This window comes from Lontra canadensis, unplaced genomic scaffold (genome assembly GCF_010015895.1).
Source record: "Lontra canadensis isolate GAN:19392208 unplaced genomic scaffold, GSC_riverotter_1.0 scaffold30, whole genome shotgun sequence".
Lineage (NCBI taxonomy): Eukaryota > Metazoa > Chordata > Mammalia > Carnivora > Mustelidae > Lontra > Lontra canadensis.
In genome coordinates, this window is record NW_022631024.1 from 11,458,814 (window position 1) to 11,480,774 (window position 21,961).

At 44.6% G+C, this 21,961-nt stretch overlaps 1 protein-coding gene across 3 annotated transcripts; it reads left to right on the forward strand.

The window, feature by feature from the left end:
* Positions 1 to 1,416: 1,416 nt before the first annotated feature.
* RABEPK (Rab9 effector protein with kelch motifs) lies at positions 1,417 to 20,758 on the forward strand. 3 transcript variants are annotated; one of them, XM_032865846.1, is made up of 8 exons: positions 1,417 to 1,450; positions 3,893 to 3,953; positions 6,816 to 6,973; positions 10,207 to 10,359; positions 14,607 to 14,768; positions 17,382 to 17,531; positions 19,786 to 19,935; positions 20,420 to 20,758. In XM_032865846.1, the coding sequence occupies exons 2-8, from the start codon at positions 3,901 to 3,903 to the stop codon at positions 20,710 to 20,712; spliced, it is 1,119 nt and encodes a 372-aa protein (XP_032721737.1). In that variant the 5' UTR covers positions 1,417 to 1,450; positions 3,893 to 3,900; the 3' UTR covers positions 20,713 to 20,758. The 3 variants fall into 3 exon arrangements, with proteins under 3 accessions (XP_032721737.1, XP_032721738.1, XP_032721739.1); XM_032865847.1 differs by lacking the exon at positions 19,786 to 19,935; XM_032865848.1 differs by lacking the exon at positions 14,607 to 14,768.
* The last annotated feature ends 1,203 nt before the right edge of the window (positions 20,759 to 21,961 follow it).

Sequence of the window (21,961 nt, forward strand, 5' to 3'; positions counted from 1 at the left end):
CTTTGTCAATAAATTCCTGTTATAATTTCAAAGAATTGGTATTCGAGGTATTACCATCCCCATTTTAGAGATGAGGAAACTGGGGCTCAGAGAAGTTAGTGGACTTGCCAAATGTCAGGGTCACATGGTAAATGCTAGAGCCTGGATTTGAACCCAAGCATGTCAGTCTGGTGGCCACTAGGGTACTATAGCTCTACTCTTGAGGAGCTCCTGTGGTCTCTTTCCTTAGCTTTTCTTCTATTTCCTAGAACACAGCAACTGGTTTCAGTCTTACTAAATGATTGTGGGGCTCCTGGAACATAGACATAGGTGAGCCACGTCTCCATTTTTTGGGAAAGCTGCAGGGGAACTATGGTTATGGAGACCAGAGGTAAGGCAAATGAGCAGTCAGGACTGGTGTCTAAACTTCATTTATAGCTAAGAATAGCATTACACTTGGGGCACCTGGGTGGCTCAGTGGGTTAAAGCCTCTGCCTTTGGCTCAGGTCATGATCCCAGGACCCTGGGATGGAGCCCAACATGGGGCTCTCTGCTCATCAGGGAGCCTGCTTCCCCTTCTCTCTGTCTCTGCCTGCCTCTCTGCCTAGTTGTGATCTCTGTCAAGTAAATAAATAAAATCTTAAAAAAAAAAAAAAAGCATTACACTCTACAGAAGACCAACTCTGTGCTGGCCACTGGGCACTGAGCCCTTTGTATTCATTAGCTCATGTATTCTGCCCCATAACCTTGTGACAGAAATCTTAATAGCTCCATTTTCCCAGATGGGTGACACTGAGGCCCAGAGAAAAGTAACTTCCCCAAGAATACTCTCATTGATGAACTTTGTATTCCTTGCACTTTTTGCACATGTACCTAGTTATTTGTTTTTCTGTCTCTCTGTTAGTCTGTAAACTCCAGGAGTCCAGAGGCCACATTTGGTTCAGTATAGTGCCTGCCATAGTCACTAACGTTAATTATGGAGTCGGCTGTTTAAGGCACCAAAGGTTGAAGTGGCCTAAGGACCACGCAGGGAGATTTCACACCTAGAAAAGCATCTTTAACTCTCCCTTTCAAAAACCGTTTCCAGCAGCCGCTGTAACTAAAAACATCCTAGCCCTGCTGCTAAAGGAATTTGGGTCTTCCAAGTGGATGCCCAGCCCCCGGCATTTCGCTTGTAAATCGTTTCCAAGTAGCCCTGGCTTATTTACACTGCCGGGGAGGAACGGCCCCAGGGACGGCCAGCCACTTCAGTTCCCGAGACTCGCTCGGCCTGGTCGACACTCGGGAAGGGCGAGGAGGAGCTCTCCTGGTACGGTTCACAAGGGCGCGCCCTGGAGGCCGGGTCCTGGGAGCCGAGAGCTGGAGAGCGGTTGGCCGCTGGGCTCTTCCGGGTCTGGGGGAGGGGCGAAGTTGGAAGCCCCGCCCACATTAAGGGCGGAGCCACAACCGGGACCGTCCTTAGCTGCCGCAGGTAATGCGGTCAGGGTCTGGGATTCTCCGGGCGGTGGGTCTCAAGCTATCCTGGGCGGGGGAGGTCCCATCCTCTAGGGTAGTGGGCCCGGGCCTGGTGGAGAGCCCTGGGGAGGGTGCGATTGGACTCCGGCCCGGCGACAATGACGGAAGGGAACCAGCCTGTGCTCTCTCGATCCAGACTCCTGTCCTCTATCGCTGCCACGCGGGGATGAGACTGGGGGATGGGACTGGCAGGGGTGGCTGTAGGAAGTCCCCGCCCATTCGAAGTTTACCCCACTGGGTCTTGCGGACCGTGGCCAGGGGCTTAGGCCAAAGGATGAATTTATCCATTTATCTCCCAGGAATCTCATCCATTTTCTTCACTCATCCCTCAGTTCTACTCTAAGCCGAGTCCATTGGTAGGTTCTCTGGATGAATCTGAGAGGCCCAGTTCTGTTGGAATTTAGTGCAGAATCTAAACTAGAGACCTTTAGGGGCACCTGGGTGGCTCAGTGGGTTAAAGCCTCTGCCTTCGGCTCAGGTCATGATCCCAGGGTCCTGGGATCGAGCCCCACGTCGGGCTCTCTGCTCAGCAGGGAGCCTGCTTCCTCCTCTCTCTTTGCCTGCCTCTCTGCCTACTTGTGATCTCTGTCTGTCAAATAAATAAATAAAACCTTTAAAAAAAAAAACCCTTTAAAAAAAATAAATAAAAATAAACTAGAGACCTTTAAATAGATAATTACCTTCAGGGTGATCCCTGCAATGATGGTGGCCGGATAACCTGCAGAGGGAGAAGGAAGTAACTTGAGGATGTAAATGGAAAGCAACAAATCAGGGAAGGTTACACCGAGAAGGGGGGTGGGGAGGTACGTTTGACCTGAGCTTTGGAGGTTCATTGGGATTTTCCTAGTTGACACGATTGGAAGAGACATTTCAGGTAGGGGAGGTAGCACAAGATACAAGATATGGGGGTGCCTGGGTGGCTCAGTGGGTTAAGCCTCTGCCTTCTGCTCAGGTCATGATCTCAGGGTCCTGGGATGGAGCTTCGCATTCCACCCCCCCAATCCGGCTGTCTGCTCAGCAGGAAGCCTGCTTCCCCCTCTTTCTCTCTGCCTGCCTCTCTGCCTACTTGTGATCTCTCTCCCTGTCAAATAAATAAATAAAATCTTAAAAAAAAGATACAAGATATGAAAGGGACCGCCATGTTAGAAACAACACATACAACAATAGGGCACTATAGCAAGAAGTGTGGAGCTGAGTTCCTGAGAAGAAGGTTGAGTCCAGAAGGCTTTGAAATCCACGCTGAGGCCAGGATTTATCCCAGAGTTCAGTATTTCCCAGCCTTTTAAAATATTTTGTTTGGGGTGTCTGGGTGGTATAGTCTGTTAAGCCTCCAACTCTTGGTTTCCAGCTGGGGTGGTGATCTCTGGAGTGATGGGATCCAGCCCCCCACCTTCAGGTTACACACTGAGTTGGCTTGGGACTTCTCCCTATTCCTCTGCTCCCCTCCCCAAATAAATAAATCTTTAAAATGTAAATAAAATAAAATAAAATATTTTATCTTTTGGAGTGCCTCGCTCGCTCAGTTGGAAGAACATGTGACTCTTGATCTCCGGATTATGAGTTCGAGTCCCATGTATGACATTGAGATTATTAAAAGAAATAAACCTTAAAAAAATAAATAAAACTAAATATTTTATCTTTTCATGAGTGTGAATATTTTATGGCCCCTGAAAAAAAATTTTTGTAAGATTTTACTTACTTGACAGAGAGAGCACGAATATACCAGTAGGGGGACCAACAGGAAGAGGGAGAAGCGCACAAGGAGGGGGAACAGTAGGTAGAGGGAGAAGCAGGCTCCCCACTAAGCAGAGAGCGCAATGCAGGGCTCGATCCCATGACCCTGGGATCATGACCTGAGCTGAAGGCAGATACTTAACCAACTGACCCACCCAGGTGTCCCCCTGAAAATTCTTTTGTATATGCCCCTTCTCCATGAAAATCACAGATACACAGAAAACTTTAACCAAAAACCTTGTATAATTGTGTTAATAAAGTTGTATTATATTTGCCTCCCGAATATAACTTTATATCAAAGGGTTGGTAATGCTTATTCAAATTAATCAGGCCCTAGGAATTGGCACATCAAAAGGAAAGTTTTTTTTGTTTTGGGGTGTTTTTTTCAGATTTTATTTGTTTATTTGACAGAGAGGTCACACGTAGGGAGAGGCAGGCAGAGAGAGAGGGAGATGCGGGATCCCCGCTGAGCAGAGAGCCCGATGTGGGGCTCCATCCCAGGACCCTGAGATCATGACCTGAGCCGAAGGCAGAGGCTTAACCCGCTGAGCCACCCAGGTGCCCAAAAGGAAAGTTTTTAAGGAAGAAACTGACCTGATTTGTTCTGTGTTTTAGGTGGAAGATAATCTAAAATGTCTAAAAAGTGCCTTTCTTTCTTATGCAGAGGACACCATGAAGCTGCTGCCAGTCTTGGAGCCTGGAGACAAGCCCAGGAAAGCAACATGGTCTGTAAGGAAGGATTCAGACAGAGAAAAACAAGAGTTTTTGTTTCATGTTAAGTTGTTTACTTTCATATTTGATCATCTATGAAAAACGGGAGAGATGAAACTGTCTGTAGTTGCTGGTAATTAGACTCAAACTGTCTGGAAAGGTCTTCAGAGGAAAGATAGTGGGGTAATAATTATTGCAGAGCAGATATTGATTTTATTAAAATCCATTTTCTAGGAAGAGTAAGGCACTGACCATCTGGCAGTCTCAGCTCCAACACTGTGTCTTGCCTCAAGCTGTGACTCACTTTTCAGATTTTTAGGGAAGTGGATTGGGATGACACCGGCCTTACTGTTTCTCGGCTGCTGGCTTAACCAACCCTTTATTTAGCTAAGACTGGCCCGCAGGGGCAGCTGCCGTGTAGGTGCTGAAGGTACAGAGGCGAATAGTCTCCACATCCTAGGGGCTGCCTGGCGCAGGTGATGGTGAGGAAATGTGGTCAGCACTGAAGCAGGGCTCACAGAAGTCTGTAGTGGGGAGGCAGTGCTTCTGTAGGACCTTGCTTCCAGGTCGGCTTCCCAGTGTCTACTGGGAGAGCAAGCCAACATACATCTGATCCTGGCATTCCCTGGTTTAAAACCCTTCATGCCTCTCTGATCTCTCTCTCTCTTTTTTTTTTTTTTTAATTTTATTCATTCATTTGAGAGAGACAGAGTGTGAATGCACCAGCAGGGAGGGGCAGAAGAAGAAGCAGACTCCCTACTGAGCAGGGAGCCCAAGGCAGGGCTCAAACCCAGGATCCTGAGATCATCACCCAGGTCAAAGGCAGATACTTAACCCACTGAGCCACCCAGGCACCCCTTGTGCCTCTTTGATCTTAAGATAAAAACCAGAGTCCTTCAAATGGCCCATTGGACCTTGCATGATCTGTCCCTGCCTGTCTTTCCAATCTCACGTACCCTAACTCATCCTTTGTTCTCTTTCTCTTCTTTAACACGCCTTGCACTGCAAACTCTGATACTGGCCTCTACCTGGGTCACTCTTTCCCTCCATCTTTCATCCCTCTCTTTGTCCAGCTAACTTCTACTCATTTCTCAGTTCAAATGATGCTTCTTCAGGAAGCCTTCTCTGACCACCTCCTTCTCCCACCTTTCCTTATACAGGTTAAGGCCCCCTTATGATGTGTCGTCATACAATAAATATATTCCTTGTACTCTTTTATAGCACAATTAAAATAAAATGGATATTTGTGAAATTACCCATTTAATATTTCTCTTCCCAACTAATCCATAAGGGCTCTGAAGACAGGAATTTTTTGTCTTATTCTCCAGGCATCTGGGTGGCTGTGTACACTTGGATAAGTTATTTAATCTTTCGATGTCTTGGGCCCTCAGCTGTAAAAGGCAGATGATGATAATTGTACTGTCCTCCACCTGGGTGGCTCAGTCGGTTAAGCCGCTGCCTTCTGCTCAGGTCATGATCCCAGGGTTCTGGGATTGAGTCCCACATTGGTCTCTTAGCTCAGCAGGGAGCCTGCTTCTCTCTCTGCCTCTGCCTGCCACTTTGCCTGCTTGTACTCTCTCTCTCTGTCTTTGACAAATAAATAAATACATAAAATCTTAAAAAAAAAATAGTACTGTCCTCAAAGGGGTTTTGTGCAGATTAAGGGAAACCAGGGTTGTCAGGAAGTTAGCCTCAGGCATGATACATTGTTGGTAATCATTCAGGTGATAATAGGAGGTGTGAATCTGGTTATTAGAAGAGAGATCTGGAAAAGAAATGGAGACTTGGAAATCACTGATGAATATATAGGTGGGTGGTAACTGAGACCATCAGTGCCGATGAACTTGATAAGGTTAGCAAACGGAGACTGAGAAGCAAAGAGAATCCAAGGGTACTAAGCCTCAGGAGACAGCTCGTGGGGAAGATTCAGAGCACAAAAACAAAAGAGCAGCCAGAAAGATGGGTAGAGAACAAAAAGAAGAGATGTGGGGAACCAGGTAAAGAGAAAGGTACAAGAAGGAGGGAAGAATCAGGACCATCAGATGCCAGAGAGGTCAAATGAGACAGGGCCTGAGAAACAGCTGCAGAATTTTCTTTTCCAACCAGGAAGTTTGAAGTATGTTTTCACAGTCATGTTCAGAATAACTTTAGAGAATGAGATGGATGGGTCCCGTATTTGATTTTTTTTGAGTCCTAGCTCTGGCTTCTATCAGGTCAAGCTTTATGAATAGTCGGGGAAAGCTCTTAAAATCAGCACATTCTGGAGGATATTACTTGACAATGCGTTGTGGGCTTGTGGATAAAGAGCTAGGGCTGTAGGTTCCTATGTGAGTGAGTGCACCTGAAGCTCTAGCCACCATTCATTGAGACCCTCCCTACACGGGTTACAAGACCTTATCTTACCCTTCCCAGGTAAGAACTATTGCCATCCTCATTTTACAAATGAGGAAACTAAGGAGGATTTAGAAAGGTTAAATGACTTCCGAAGGGTCACACGTCTCAAAAGCATCTGACCTGGGGCTTGAACCCAGTCTGCCTGAATTCATAAACCATGCTCACGACTCCCATCTCATGCCAGGACACACCACTGAACTTTTCTGGCTTTCAGTTTCCCTGTCTACCCAGTGGGGACAGTTACTAGTCCAGGGCATCCCCATTAGGCTAACGTGAGATGAAGTAGTGACAAAACTGAAAAGTCCAAGGTTATGTGCAAATGCAAGGTACTGTGATTAATCAGGGAAAAGTGTGTGTGTGTGTGTGTGTGTGTGTGTGTGTGTGTGTGTGTGTATTAGAGCCCTCATCCTGGGGGAGTATTTCACTGGAGTGGAAAAAACACGCTGCTGCCCAGGTCTCCTGAATACATCCTCCTTTGGCAGGTACACCTTGACCCCGCCTGGAGAGAGCCCCTGTGCTCGGGTTGGCCACAGCTGTTCTTATTTACCTCCAGTTGGTGACGCCAAGAGTGGGAAGGTCTTCATTGTTGGGGGAGCAGATCCACACAGGAGCTTCTCAGATGTGCACATCTTGGACCTGGGTAAGACCAGCACCTGTGGGGCGGGTGTCCTGTAGCCAAAGAGCAGAGCTTGTGCTACACTGGCCATGACCAGAGCATTTGTCAGAACACCGGTTCCCACCAGAGAGCAGGGTTGTCCTCTGAGGAAATGAACATCCCTGAGAATTCCCTAAGGTCTCAGCAGATCTCTGGAACACATCCACCCAACCAGTAGCTTCTTTTTTTGGGGGGGGGGGTGCACAGTGTCTGTTTAGAGCCCTAAACATTCAACCATTCCCTCATCAAATAGTCCTCTGGGAGACATAGATGGATCTACCTCGTCTTCCATCCACATATCCAATTAATCACCAAGTCTCAAGTGTCTCTATCTTCATCCGTGTCTGTCCATTTCCCATACTACTACTGCAGTCCGAGCATTATTATTTCTCCACTAAACATTCCAACAGCCTTTTCTCTGGTCTCCCTGTTTCCAAGTTTACCCCTTTACAGTGCATTTTCTATACCTAGCCAGAGAGTACTATCTAAAATACAAATCTGACCATGTCCCTCCCATGTTTCAAGCTTTCCCAGCTCATTTCTTGGCTCTCCCAAACCTGCATTTGCTACACTGAGTATCCTCCAGTTCCTTGGACTTGTCTAAATCTCTGGTCTCCAAGGCTTTGCACATATTGTTTCCTCTGCTTGGAAGGCTCTTCCCTTTCCCTATCACGTAGCTACTATTCATCTTTAAGATCTCAGATTAACTATCACTTCCATCAGGAAGATTTCCCTGCTGCTTCTGGACTAGTTTAGGCATTTCTACTCGTATCTCTCCTCTTAACACTAGTCTCAGTTCCTCATTGCTGGCCGCCAAATATCTGGGGATCTTCCCCCACATGAAGCAATTCTGCAACACCTGCTGAGTGTCCCACAACTCGGTTCACTTCTGACACAATCCACCTGGACTTAACATCAGATCCCTCAGGTGAAGGGCCCAGTCCTATATGACTCTCTCACCCCTTCCCCACTCCAGACACTAACTGTAAGTTCAGGTTGCTGCCTGTGCTTCTGACCTACCAACTTTAAATCAAAGATTCCCATGATCCCCTCCTCGGGTTCCATTAATTTGCTAGAGTGGCTCACAGAACTTGGGAAAATCGTTTACTTACTAGATCACTGGTTTATTATAAAAGGATATAACTCAGCAACAGCCAGATGGAAGAGATGCATAGGGCAAGGAACGGGGGAAGGGCACGGAGCTTCCAGATGCTCTACAGGTGCACGGTCTCCCAGCACCTCCTTGTGTTTACCAACCTGGATGCTCTCCAAACCCCTTCTTCTGGGTTTTTCTGGAGGCTTCTTTACACAGGCATGATTGATTCAATTACTGGCCACTGGTGATTGATTCAACCTCTATCCCCTCTACCTTTCCTAGAGGTGGGGGTGGGAGGCTGGGGCTGAAAATTCCAAACTTCTAATCATATGGTTAGTTCCCTTGACAACCAGTCCCCATCGTTAGGGCTTTCCAGAAGTCACCTCATAAACGTAAATCCAGGTTCTTGTTACATAAGACACCTTTTCAATCTTATAGTTTTGGAAATTCCAAGGGTCTTAAGAGCTCTGTGCCTGGAAGTGACAAAGATCCCATATGTATTGCTTAATATAAATCACAATGTGACAGCCCACCTTCTGTATTTCCACAGTATTCTGTGCTTTCCCATTCTTCTCCCCCTTCACAGCTCTTATCCCATGTGATTGCTTTTTTGTCTGTCTTCCCCACAAGAGTATAAGTTCCTTGGAAACAAGGAACATAGTTATATTATCCAGCATTGTATCCCAAGCCACTATCGTAGTGTCTGGCACAGAGTAGGTGCTTTTTTAAAAATTCAATTTTTTTGTTTTTGTTGTTAGAGAGAGAGTGAGGGCACAAATGGGAGTGGGGTACAGAAAGAGAGGGATAGGGAGAGATTCTTTAAACAGGCTCCATGCTCTGAGTGCAGAACCCCACTTGGGGCTGGGTCTCCTGTCCCTGAGATCATGACCTGAGCCGAAATCAAGAGTCAGACACTTAACCGACTGAGCTACTCAGGCCCCCCAGAGTAGGTACTTTTTAAGTATTTGGGTGGATAGATGAATGGATGGATGAATGAATGAATGAAGAAGGAATGAATGGTAGCCACCCTGGGCTACACGCAATAGGCAGAAGAAAACCAGTGGCCCACATACAAGTTTGTTAGGTCCATGTCACATGGCTGTTATTATTTTGATCTAAGTTGTTCACCAACCAAATGTGCAAAGGTCTACATATAAAAATGGAAATGGTTTGGCTTCTGATAATTTTGGGAGATCTGACATCAGTAGCCCTGCATGTCTACATGGCAACAGTAGAGATGCCCCTCTCAGGGGGGTTCTCATCCCCCAATTTGCCACCTTCCCTCCTATGTAGACATCTGAATTACACCAGGCACTAGGAAATCAAAGGCAAGTGAAATCTCTTCCTGCCCTCAAGAAACTCACTGTTTAGATCACATACAGTTTTGGTGGGACTTAGTACTAGCTTTGTGACCCTGGCTAAGCTGTCTAAACCATTTGGGCTTCAGTGCCCTGTAAAATGGGGATAATGGCTTACTGCCCTTGGCAGTTGTGAGCTTGTTTTAGCCAGAAATCGTTTAGTTGAAGGTAACAGAAATTCTCTTAAACTGGCAGAAAAATAAGGAAGAATCTAAACATAGGAAATACAGCCTATCCTCAGGAGAGAGCAGAAAAAGGAATTGGAAAGCCATCAAAACCCATCTACTTTCTCCCTCACTCTCTCTGGGGAGATCTACTTCTTTATGTTGGTGTTTCTTTTCTCTTCTCAGGACTTTGACTTTAGCTCTTTCTCCACACATGATAGAAGAAATTCAGAAATCTGTTTGAATTCCAGCTTCTCTGGAGGGAGGTTCTGATTGACCTATTTTGGGTCAAGTGACTACCTTTGAACCAATCAGCTGAAGCCAGAAAGTCAAGGTTTTGTAATACAAACAGGTCTTCTGGGATCTCTACCCTGGTGGTTGGGAGAATGGGGACAGTTTCCCTAGAGAAGGGTTTCTGGACTAGGCAGATTACCCCTGAAGTTTCTATTATAGGACTTTTTAGAATTTGACCATATTCTCCTGCAAGTGACCTGATAATTGTTCACTTACGCTTTTGACCATTTTCCCCTCCCTCAAGTCTGCCAACCGATAGAAGCAGTTGGCAGCTCCAATGCAGGGGCTGAGTGAAATGTCTTCTAGGAACATACCGGTGGGATTTGGCCGCTGTGGAGGGCCTCTTGCCCCGTTATGAGCATGCCAGCTTCGTTCCCTCTTGTGCACCTCATACCATCTGGGTGTTTGGAGGTGCTGACCAGTCAGGAAATCGCAATTGCCTGCAAGTTCTTAATTCTGGTAAGTAGCCAAAAGTTATTTTTATTTACCTAAATAAAGAAGTAATTCCGATTCCATTTCCTGGAGCAAAACTCATTTGGATTGTCCTGAATAATTCATTTAACTTTGCTTACCTCATAGAAAATCGGAATTTTCATTTTTTGTATTTTTTTCTTAAAGATTTTACTTATTTATTTGAGAGAGAAAGCGAGAGAGCATCAGAGGGGATGAGGGCTAGAGAGAGAGGGAGAAACAGACTCCCTGCTGAGCAGGGAGCCGGATGCAGGCAGGGCTCGATCCCAGGACCCTGGGACCATGACCTGAGCTGAACGCAGACACTTAACTGACTGAGCCACCCAGGTGCCTGAAAATAGGAATTTTAACATCTAGCAGAATCTGAAAATAACAGAATTACATCCCCCCTACCCCGCCTCATACCATGTACAACCATCAAGTTCTTAAAAGCCAAAACTGGAAGAAACTTCCGAGAACAGCTCTGCCAAGTGGGCAGCCAGGTCAAGGGGAAGTGAGTTTCCTAAAGTCACCAGGGAGTCAGTGACTGAGCCAGCCTAGAACCTGTCACCTAGATCAGGGGGTCTCAAATGGGGGTGACTGTGTCCCCCAGGGGACATTTGGCCAAGTCTGGACACATTTTTGGTGATCAAACTTGGGGTGTGGGGGATTGCTACTGGCATCTAGTGGGCAGAAGCCAGAGATGCTGCTATCCATCCTGTAATCCACAGGACAGCACCCCATTATGCCGAGTTATCTAGACTCAAATGCCAATTGTGCCAAAGTTAAGAAGCCCTGACAGATCCTCCTTTTATGTTTCTTTTAGCCAAATAGTGCAAAGTTCCTGCCCCGCCTCACTGGCAGTTTTATCACAGACAAAACAGTTTAGGAACATCTCTTCTGAGAGAATGTTCCTGAACTTCCCAGGGGAGGTGGACTTGTCTTTTTGTTAAAAATTGTAGTTTAAAAAAAATTGTAGTTAAAAATTTTGGGTTGTTTTCTTTTCATAAACATAATTCATTGTAAAATATTTGAAAAAAAGTATAAAGCGGACAGAAGACATCCACGATTCTATGACATTCAGGGTACTGATAACCTCTCTCTGTGCTTCCTTTCTTTTATTTCTCTGCATTTTTGTAAGCCTGAGTTCATACTATTTCAATTCTACACTATGGTACCTTTTTCCTTTTCATTTCATAGTTACTGTAGAAATAGTTTCCTATTAACTTTGCTTTAACATCACTTTTAATGGCTGCATGATCCTCCATTTTGTGACAACACTAAGTTTGTTTTCAGATTTTTACCATTGTAAATAACAAGGTGTGAACATCTTTGTTCAGAAGTGATTGACAATTATTTGCTTAGAATTCATGCCCAGGGGGCGCCTGGGTGGCTCAGTGGGTTAAAGCCTCTGCCTTCGGCTCAGGTCATGATCCCGGGGTTCTGGGATCGAGCCCCACATCGGGCTCTCTGCTCGGTGAGGAGCCTGCTTCCTCCTCTCTCTCTGCCTGCTTCTCTGCCTACTTGGGATTTCTATCTGTCAAATAAATAAATAAAATATTTAAAAAAAAAAAAAGCATTCATGCCCAGAATAAAAAAGACCGAAGTAAAACACTGTGAACTTAAAGGCTTTTGATCCATGCTACCGACTTGCTGTCCAGAGTTTTCCAACTGCTGCTCTCTCCAGCTCTGATTAATAGTGCATTTTCACTCCTGACTGGCATTGAAATTATCTTTTATTTTTAAGATTTTATTTATTTATTTTTCGTGGGACTTGAACTCACAACCTGGGCCTTGAACATGGGGATTAAACTCACATGGGCTTGAACTCACAGCCCTGAGGCTTGAACTCACAACCATGAGCTCAAGACCTGTGCTGAAATCAAGAGTTTGTTGCTTAACCAACTGAGCCATCCAGGCGCCCCAGGATTTTTTTTTTTTTTTTGGATTTTGTTTTTAAGTAATCTCTGTGCCTAGTGTGGGGCTTGAACTCATAATCCTGAGATCAAGAGTTGGACATTCTGCCAGTGAGCCAGCCAGGCACCCCTGAATTTATCTTTTTATTTTAAAAATATTTTATTTATTTATTTGACAGAGTGACAGAGAGAGAGACATCGCAAGTAGGCAGAGAGTCAGGCAGAGAGAGAGAGGGGGAAGCAGGCTCCCCGCCGAGCAGAGAGCTCGATGAGGGGCTCTATTCCAAGACCCTGAGATCATGACCTGAGCCAAAGGCAGAGGCTTTAACCCACTGAGCCACCCAGATGCCCCGGCAAGAGACTTTTATCTAATTATTTAAATATGCATTTTGTTAACAATGAGCAACCTGAACATTTTTCACATGACAGTCCACTCTTGCCCAGTGCTCTGTCAATAAGATGCTTGCTTGCAGACAGTTTGTCTTCTGTTCCATTGGGATAGTCATAGGTCTTACCTTGTTAAGTTTGGCCAGGATGTAAATTCACTCGGTATCTGGAACACAATTAATGCTCGGTAATTACAATGATTGATGTAGCTATGGCTTAGCAGATGGAATCTGGATTCCCAGCCTTTTGATTTTCAATGATGGTATCCATTTGAATAAAATAAAGAGAATTTAGAAAGCCTCTGTCAGAGGAGTTGATTTTCTACCAGATCCCTTTCCTCTTCTAGAAAGTATAAGTTGACACGATGTCCCAAAAATATGAAAAATGTGAGTCATTAGCTCAAAGGTTTAGGAGTCCTTTGTGGTTATTTGTGCTGGTGTTTTGATGTGGGAGCAACACAATGCCAGGATTTTCTGATCCCAGAGGATGTGTACCTTCTAACTCCCCCTAAGATCCAAAAGCTCTCCAAGATCCATAACTCTCAAGATAATTACATTTTGCTTTAGATAGAGGCTGAGACTTGTTTCATCTCCAGGTTTGTGTTTGAGTTCCATACATATTACAGATGCTTCCTGTGGCACTTTGGGTGCTGAATGAAGACCTTGACAGGGGCACCTGGGTGGCTCTGTCAGTTGAGCATCTGTGTTTGGCTCAGGTCATGATCTCAGCGTCCTGGGATCGAGACCCATGTCAGGCTCCCTGCTCAGCGGGGAACCTGCTTCTCCTTCCCTCTCTCTGCCCCATCTTCCCACTGGTTCTCTCTCAAATAAAAATCTTTAAAAAACAACAAAAAGACCTTTACAAAAGGTATAGAATTTCCTAGGCAAGAAATAATTCCTGGGGTGTTGTGGTGGCACGAGCATGGGACTTTTGACAGATCTGAGTTCAAACTTCTGCTCTGCTACTCACAAGCGCTCTTACCTGGGGGGAAGGGTTTAAATTTTCTGAGCTTCAGTTCCATCGCCTACAAAATGAGGCCGCTTTCCAGCCACCTTCTAGAACTGAGTGGGGATGACAGACAAAATGCTAAGGACAAGGTTTCTGCACAAGGAAGGGGCTCAATCAATGCATCTGTTTCTATAAAACTCATGCTGCATTCTAAAAAGAGAGAAGCTTCTTTGGATCTCCCCCAGGTGGTTCAATTTTATTCTCAAGTCAGAAGAGTGAAAAATACATCGACCTTGGTATTACTGAGTGGAATCTGAATCCCAACTCAGACATTTATTAGCTTTATTTTATTTTATTGTAGATTTTATTTTTTAAGTAAATCTCCACATCTAATGCGCATCTCATATTCACAACCCCAAGATCAAGAGTTGCACACTCCACTGACTGAGGCAGCCAGGCGCCCCTAGCCATGTCACTTTAAACAAATGACTTCATCTGTCTCTGCTTCAATTCCCTTATCTGAAAAATGGAGAAACTAATATTTACTTAGTACGGACTATTTAGAAGGAGCTATTATTATTACTACTGACACTGTGATTGCTTTATCTATTTTCTTTTAATGGCCACATAGTCTGGGAAATTTGGCACATTTGGTTCTAGCCATTAGTGGAGAGAATTTTAGCAGGTGTTGAGCTGCTCTGAATGGGCCCAGGGTAGTCAGCAAAGGAGAAGAGCGTTCAGAGAGGATGTTTGAAGGAAGATGTCTAAAACCAAATTGACCTCATTCTTAATTTTCAGTCTTGGGGGATTTGACTCTATCTGAGAAAATTCTCAGTATCCCCTGTTACCCCTCCTTGATTTCCTTGGCACGAGAACCCCGCCTAGACTTCTGCTGTCCACCTTGGGGGTGGGGGTGTGGAAGGTAACTGTGCCTAGCCTCAGAGTCAAGATATGAGGTCCGTCAGCCTGGATATTTTAGGTGCCTGCCTTTTCTCTCCGGACCAGAAACGAGGACTTGGACCGTGCCTGAGGTGACCAGTCCTCCGCCTTCCCCAAGAACATTCCACACATCCTCTGCAGCCATTGGAAACCAGCTGTATGTCTTTGGGGGCGGAGAGAGAGGTGCCCAGCCCGTGCAGGATGTGAAGCTGCATGTGTTTGACGCAAGTATGGACTGGCGGGTCCCCTAGGGCTGCCACGTACCAGGTCAGAGCCACCCCAGCCTACAGCTTACCTGATGTAGGAGGCAGAGGTTAGAAAATGACACTTTGTCTGAGTGTCTCACTTCTAGATGTCTTCGACGTGTCCCTTACCACAGCAACATGTGCATTTAAAAAGGTATAAATGACCAATTTAAAATATTTAAACAGTGTAATTTATAAAGCAAAAAAAAAGCGAAAGTTTCCTCTTTAGCCTTTTCCTTTCTACTCCCCAAACAGAGGGAAACACTCTTAGCAGCTCCCGACGTCTCCTCCTAGACTTGCCTATGCCTTTATAAATCAGACATATGTGGGTAAATGGACATTTATGACTTTTCTGCGAATTTTGAAATGATACAGAAACCTTGGAACACACACAGGGGATCAGATTATAAATACATTTCTGCGGCTTACGTTTGCAGGGGTGAGGCTCAACCTCTGTATGTGAAAGCATGCATTTTTGAGGCTGCTGAACCTGGACTCAGGACCAGACCTGACACACACTTCCTATATTACTTCTTAATCTCTCTAGGTCTTAGTTTACTGATCTGTAAATAGAGATAGCAATAGGGCCTACTAAAAAGAGCTGGGAAGATTAAATGAGATAATGTGATATGGTGCATAGTAGAGTGGCTGGCGTACAGGGAGCCCTTCAGGAAGATGAACCGTGATGATCCCTTCATTTAATCACACACATGGATGTCTTCTAAGTCAATACCAGTTTCCTTGCAGAGCCTATCCTGTGGGTAGGCTCTGCGTTCATTTTCCTACTGATTGACTTTTTGCTGACAGTGTGACAGCGAGCATATACATTAATTTTTGTGTATGTTACCAACATTTAGTAGACGCTGAGGAGTGGAGTTCCTGGGTGAAAAAGATGTAAGCATTTGGAATTATGAGACCTCTTGCCAGATTTTTACGTAAGGAGCATTTATTTGCATTTCTTCCTCTTACTAGTAGGCATTGATGAATAAAAATTTACAAATAACGTGACCAAAATAGTTTTCATGTGTGTTTTTCAAGAGAGACGCAGCCTTTTTTGAGAAGATGGAATAAGCAAAATTTCAAACTTCCAAAGTAAAATTGGAAGAATGAAGACACATCACAGTATATGACTTTTCTGTTTGCAAATCTTTTAAGGAAGTTTTTAAAGTTTTTAACTAATGTTGGTTTTGAATACATGAAACTCTAAGGATTGAGGAAAAAATGTACACATATATATATGCTTTATATATATTTGTATATATAAAATACTATCACTCCCAAATTATTCACTTCTCAGTGTGTTTACAGTCTTTTTTTTTTTTTTTAAACAGCAGAGATGGGGCACCTGGCTGGCTTAGTCACTAGAGCATGGGACTGGTTGGGCGTAGAGTCTACTTAATAAAAATAAATAAAATTAAAAAATAGCAGAGATAATTCTACATGTAATATTTGTATCCTATATTTTTCATTTAAGCACTTTCCCTGTGATTGGGAGGTTTTCACCATTTTTATTTATTTGTTTGTTTTTAAGATTTTATTTATTTATTTGACAGAGATCACAAGTAGGCAGAGAGGCAGGCAGAGAGAGAGGAGGAAGCAGGCGTCCTGGGGCTCCATCCCAGGACCCAGGGATCATGACCTGAGCTGAAGGAAGAGGCTTTAACCCACAAAGCCACCCAGGTGCCCCTTTTTGTTTGTTTTAAGTAGGCTCCACACCCAGGGTTGGCCTTGAACTGATTCTGAGATTAAGAGTCTCGTGCTCTACTGACTGAGCCAGCTACATGCCTCAGTCTTCAACATTTTTAATAAATACATACTGTTCTGCATGACTGTAGTAATAACCTGTTGAGGCACTGAAGCTATTTTCAGTTCTCCTCTCTTACAAACAATGCTATGATGAATGTGTTTGTGCATAAACCTTTTTTAGATTATTTCAAACTGTATTCCTTCAAACAGTGGGGCTCCATGAACAACCTTTAGACATGCCACCCATAGCAATTCTAACACAAACTCTCATGCACTGAGTACTTCCTCTGAGCCTATGCCTTATGTACATCATCTCATTTAATCCATACTTTAACCCTGAGAGCTAGGTAGTATGCTTACCCCCATTTTACAACTGTGAAAACTAGAGCTTAGGGAATTCGCTGGTATAAGGCCACAAAGTTGTTCAATGAAATGAGCCAGTTTTAACTCCATACCTCGTGTTCTGACTCCTACTCTATACTGACACTTTAGCAGGCCCTGCTACATTTGAAAGTAGTCTTTTTTTACCCCCATGCTTCCAGCAAATCAGTCAAAGATATACTGTGAAGGCCTGTCATGGAAGAAGCAGTCTCATTCTTTTGAACTCTGGAGCAGTTCCAGGCCAAAGCAAAGAATAGTTTCCCAATGCCCAGTAGAAGGGGCAGGCATGTTAGGTAGTGAATTCTCCAGCCCCGGAAGTGTTCAGGCAGAGGTTGTATAGGCTGTGGGAGAAGGGAGGCTTGGCTTGGGTTGGCATGTTGAAGTGAATGACCCCAAGGTCTCTTTGCTGGGAAGTGAAGCTTCTTCTTCCTAGCTTTTTCATCTGATGTCCGTGAATTTACTTTTCTAGACACTATGACCTGGTCACAGCCAGAAACACTTGGAAAACCTCCATCCCCCCGGCATGGTCATGTGATGGTGGCTGCAGGGACAAAGCTCTTTATCCATGGAGGCTTGGCAGGGGACAGATTCTATGATGATCTCCATTGCATTGATATAAGTAAGTAGGGTAGAGTGCATGGGGGTTTGTCTTCTTAAAATTAAATAAAATATGCTTTGATAGAATATAGCGCTGTTCTTAAATGTGGGTAACCGGCCAGCTAGCAGAATCTTGGCTAGATTTCTGTCAATTGTGGCCTGAATAATAATAAATAATAAAACCAATGAAAGCAATCCCTTTCTGAGTACTTGCTATGTACCCAGCCATTAATTATCTCTTATGCTTCCAACAACCCTGCTCCTTCATTAAAATTCATTATTCTTTGTATTCCCTGTCTGGCATTAACCATTAACCCTGTGCCCATGAGGGGCATGGACAACTTCGAATGTGTCTGGAGGTAGCCATGCTAAATAGTTAAAAACACCAGGAAGAGGGGGCACCTAGGTGGCCCAGTCCATTAAGCATCTGCCTTTGGGTCAGGTCATGCATGATCTCTGGATCCTGGGATCGAGTCCCACATTGGGCTCCCTGCTCAAGGAGGGAAGCCTGCTTCTCCCTCCGTGCTCTCCCTTTCTCTCTCCTTCTTAAATAAATCTTACACACACACACACACACAGAAGAAATAGAAGAAAGGGAGAACATGAGAATTGTCTCTAGGGGTCTGAAGGGCTGATGTGTCCTAGAGATCTTGGACTTATTCTGGGTCATTCTTTCAGACTATGAGCTTCCTTAGGGCAGGGGCTATGTCTCTTTTGTTCCCCAGTATATTTCCAGCACTTAACACAGTGTCTGGTAGATTGAGGGTGATGAGTGCATGCCTTGGATGGACAAACAAATGAATATCTTTTGTGTTACTGTAGAATACAAGAATTAGAACAGTGGGCAGAAGGCAGGAGAACTGCTATGCAGTGTTTTGGACTATCTTGCCCAATAAAGGATTCTCTAGGTTGGTGACACCTGAGGCTAGGTGACACTGGTTGGGATTCTTATTCTGGTTAGGCTGGGTGATTCTCCCTTCCAACTCTGAGATGCTGGGCCCCTGCCTTGAATTGACAGATGGAAAAATATCTTCACAGAGGTGTTCCTTGCAGCAGTCAACTGAGGCTTTATTTTTAAATTATTTGTTTTTTAAGACTTTATTTGACAAAGAGAGAGAAAAAATGAGTGGGGGAGGGGGGAAGAGGAGGGCAGACAGAGAGGGAGATATAGGCTCCCTGCTGAGCAGGGAACCAGACACGGGGCTTGATTCCAGGTCCCTGGGATCATGACCTGAGCCAAAGGCAGAACCGACTGGGCCACCCGGGCACCCCTCAACGGGGGTTTTAATGTGTATTTATTTTATTTTTAAAATATTTTATTTATTTATTTGACAGACAGCGATCACAAGTAGGCAGAGAAGCAGGCAGAGAGAGAGGAGGAAGCAGGCTCCCTGCTTAGCAGAGAGCCCAATGCGGGGCTTGATCCCAGGACCCTGGGACCGTGACCTGAGCTGAAGGCAGAAGCTTTAATCCACTGATCCACCCAGGTGCTCCTTAATGTGTATTTTAAAAAAGAAAGTCCTACTCGCTTGTGCTGAGGAACTGCTTCCTGGCAATTTCTCTTCCTTTCCTACCATGGTAATTCTGTAAACCTAAAATGCAAGAATATTGTGCCTCATTTCAATGCCTGTTTGAAAAGATGCAAATATCCTTGCCAAAATAGGTTGGGAGCAGGTGCTTGAGGCAGCACGTTACAGTGTTGAGAACACAGGTTCTAGCATCAGACCTGAGTAGACACACATTCTAGCTGTGCCTCTTGCTAGCTGTGAGGTCTTGGACAAGTGTCTCCGTCTTTGATTCTGTTTTTTCACCATTAAAAAGAGAGTAGGCAAATGTAATATCAGTTTCAGAGGACTGTTGTGAGCAAGCAAAATGTTTAAAGTGCCTAGCCAGCACTCCCAACTTTGCTTTCTAAGGAAGTGCTAGTATTTAAAACGTGCACCCACGTGGAACTTGACTCCTTCTGGGCTCCAAATTAGTAAGTGGTGACACTCACCAAAGATCATATCCTGTTATTCGGTAAGCTCCAAAGACCACTTATGTCAGACCACTTATCTGAGATACTTGCTAAAACCAGGGAGTACTGAGCTCCTCCTCCCTCCCTGGACACCCAAAGAGAATTTGAAGGTCCCTCAAGTAATTTCTGCGCCCATTAAACCTTGCTGTATTACCTCTCAGAGTGCTGAGTGGATCGGTTTGTGCACTGCAGGAGTCTGACAGGGAAGGTGGAATCCATCTTCTAGGTCATGTTGTACCCACTTGCTTTCTCTTGGCAGGTGACATGCAGTGGCAGAAGCTAAGTCCCACTGGGGTACCTCCTACAGGCTGTGCTGCCCACTCAGCTGTGGCTGTGGGGAAACGCCTGTATATCTTCGGAGGGATGACTCCCACAGGAGCGCTGGGTACAATGTACCAGTATCACATAGGTGAGCAGGTGTTCACTGTGGGTCTTTAAACAAATGTTTAAGCAAATGTGACCGTTCTTTGAAAAGTACCAAGGTGCTTTGTTTTTACCCTCCACATCTAAATCCAAAGGAACAAAGGCCAAACTTCAGGGAATGATGTCATTAAAACAGCAGCCATTATTTTTTTGTTTTTTGTTTTAAGATTTATTTAGTTTAGAGAGAGAGAGAGAGACAGCATGAAGGGGAGGGGCAGAGGGAGAGGGATTATCGCAAGCCCACTCTACACTGAGCACAGAGTCGGACATGGGGCTCAATCTCACAACCCTGAGATTAGGACCTGAGCCAAAACCAGGATTCCAAGACACCTAACCAACTGCACCACCCAGGCGCTGTAGATTTTTCTGTTGCTTCCTATTTCTGTTAGGGCTGATATAGCAAATCACTGAGCATTTCTGGAAATTTCTTAACACAGAGCCTTTGTATGTTTGTCTTTTCTCTAACATAGAAAAGCAGCATTGGACCTTGCTTAAATTTGATACTTTTCTACCCCCTGGACGACTGGATCATTCCATGTGTGTCATTCCGTGGCCAGTGATGTGTACTTCTGAGAAAGAAGATTCAAATTCTGTCACTCTAAACTGTGATACTGAGAAAGGGGATTCCAACAACAAAGGAGTGACCAAAGGTGGTGACTCACATGAGGAAAGTCAGACTGACATACTGCTCTGTTTTGTGTTCGGCGGGATGAACACAGAAGGGGAAATCTATAATGACTGTATTGTGACTGTAGTTGACTAATACATGCCACATTTTTATTAAATGACAGACTTTCAGAGAAGTTAAATGAAACTTTAGCTGTTTTATACCTCCAAAATATTTTTTGCACACTATATCCCTCTTGCTCTCACCTACGCAGTAGGTGAGGAAATGGGATAGCCCAAGTGCAAAAACCTCTATTAAAAGGGTTTTACCAGCAATATAGCTTAAGTAAATGTGATTGGAGTATTGATTACAAAGGAGCACCCGGCTGGCTTAGTCAGTAGAACATGCGACGCTTGATCTCAGGGTTGTAAATTCATACCCCATGCGTGTAGAGATTACATAAAAATAAAATCTTTAAAAAGAAAATTGACCACAAAGATATTGAAGAATAAGGCTGTATAAATCAGGGAATGGACATTTACAGGTTGAAGTCTTATCTTTCTAGTATTCAGAGCTGCTCTCCAGAAAGAGGTGCAGCCTGTTGTGGTATTTGGTACTGAGAGCCACTGGGGACAGGGATGAAGAATGGTCCTCGTCTTTCCCAACCGCCGGCTAACACCACAGCACACAGCACTGCAGATCACTTTTCTTTTTTTTTTTTTAAGATTTATTTATTTATTTATTTGACAGAGATCACAAGTAGGCAGAGAGGCAGGCAGAGAGAGAGGGGGGAAAGCAGGATCCCCGCTGAGCAGAGACCGATGTAGGGCCCAATCCCAGGACCCTGAGATCATGACAGGATCCGAAGGCAGAGGCTTAACCCACTGAGCCACCCAGGCGCCCCCTGCAGATCATTTTAAGGTTTGTGTGGAATTTGGCCTGAAGACCTTCCGTATTCCGCTTTAGGCTTGTCCAAATGCTTCCGGGGCACTGTAGCAGGTTCTGGGCCTCAGAATAAAATAATCACGCACGCCCTCAGGTTTCATTTCTGCCACAGTTAGCCAATTAACCTTTCAGCTGGTTGCCCACCTATAAAATACTTATCCTTGAGCAGTATTGATTTCTTATTAGCACCAGAGAGCCTGCCCTTTATGGATCACACAAATTATTCATTTAGATCATTTGTTTCCTCAGGGAGCCAAAGTAATCTTGAACCTCTCTTGATACAAATGACTGCCTTTGATCCACAACTGTAGTAGGGCTTCAAATGGTTTCAGGATCACCATCCTAGATCCCACTCCAGACCACTAATGAGAAATTTCAGAGGGAGATTCTGACGTAGCAGAAGTTTTAAAATACACCTTTGTATCTCCTAAAGTTATGAACTAAGTCCAGGTGTATAAAG

Excerpts from the sequence above, each read along its gene's own strand:
- RABEPK (XM_032865846.1), top strand. The coding sequence starts at position 3,901 with ATGAAGCTGCTGCCAGTCTTGGAGCCTGGAGACAAGCCCAGGAAAGCA. Across the intron at positions 14,769-17,381 it reads GCTGCATGTGTTTGACGCAA|ACACTATGACCTGGTCACAG; the intron begins GTATGGACTGGC and ends TTACTTTTCTAG. Across the intron at positions 17,532-19,785 it reads TCTCCATTGCATTGATATAA|GTGACATGCAGTGGCAGAAG; the intron begins GTAAGTAGGGTA and ends TTCTCTTGGCAG.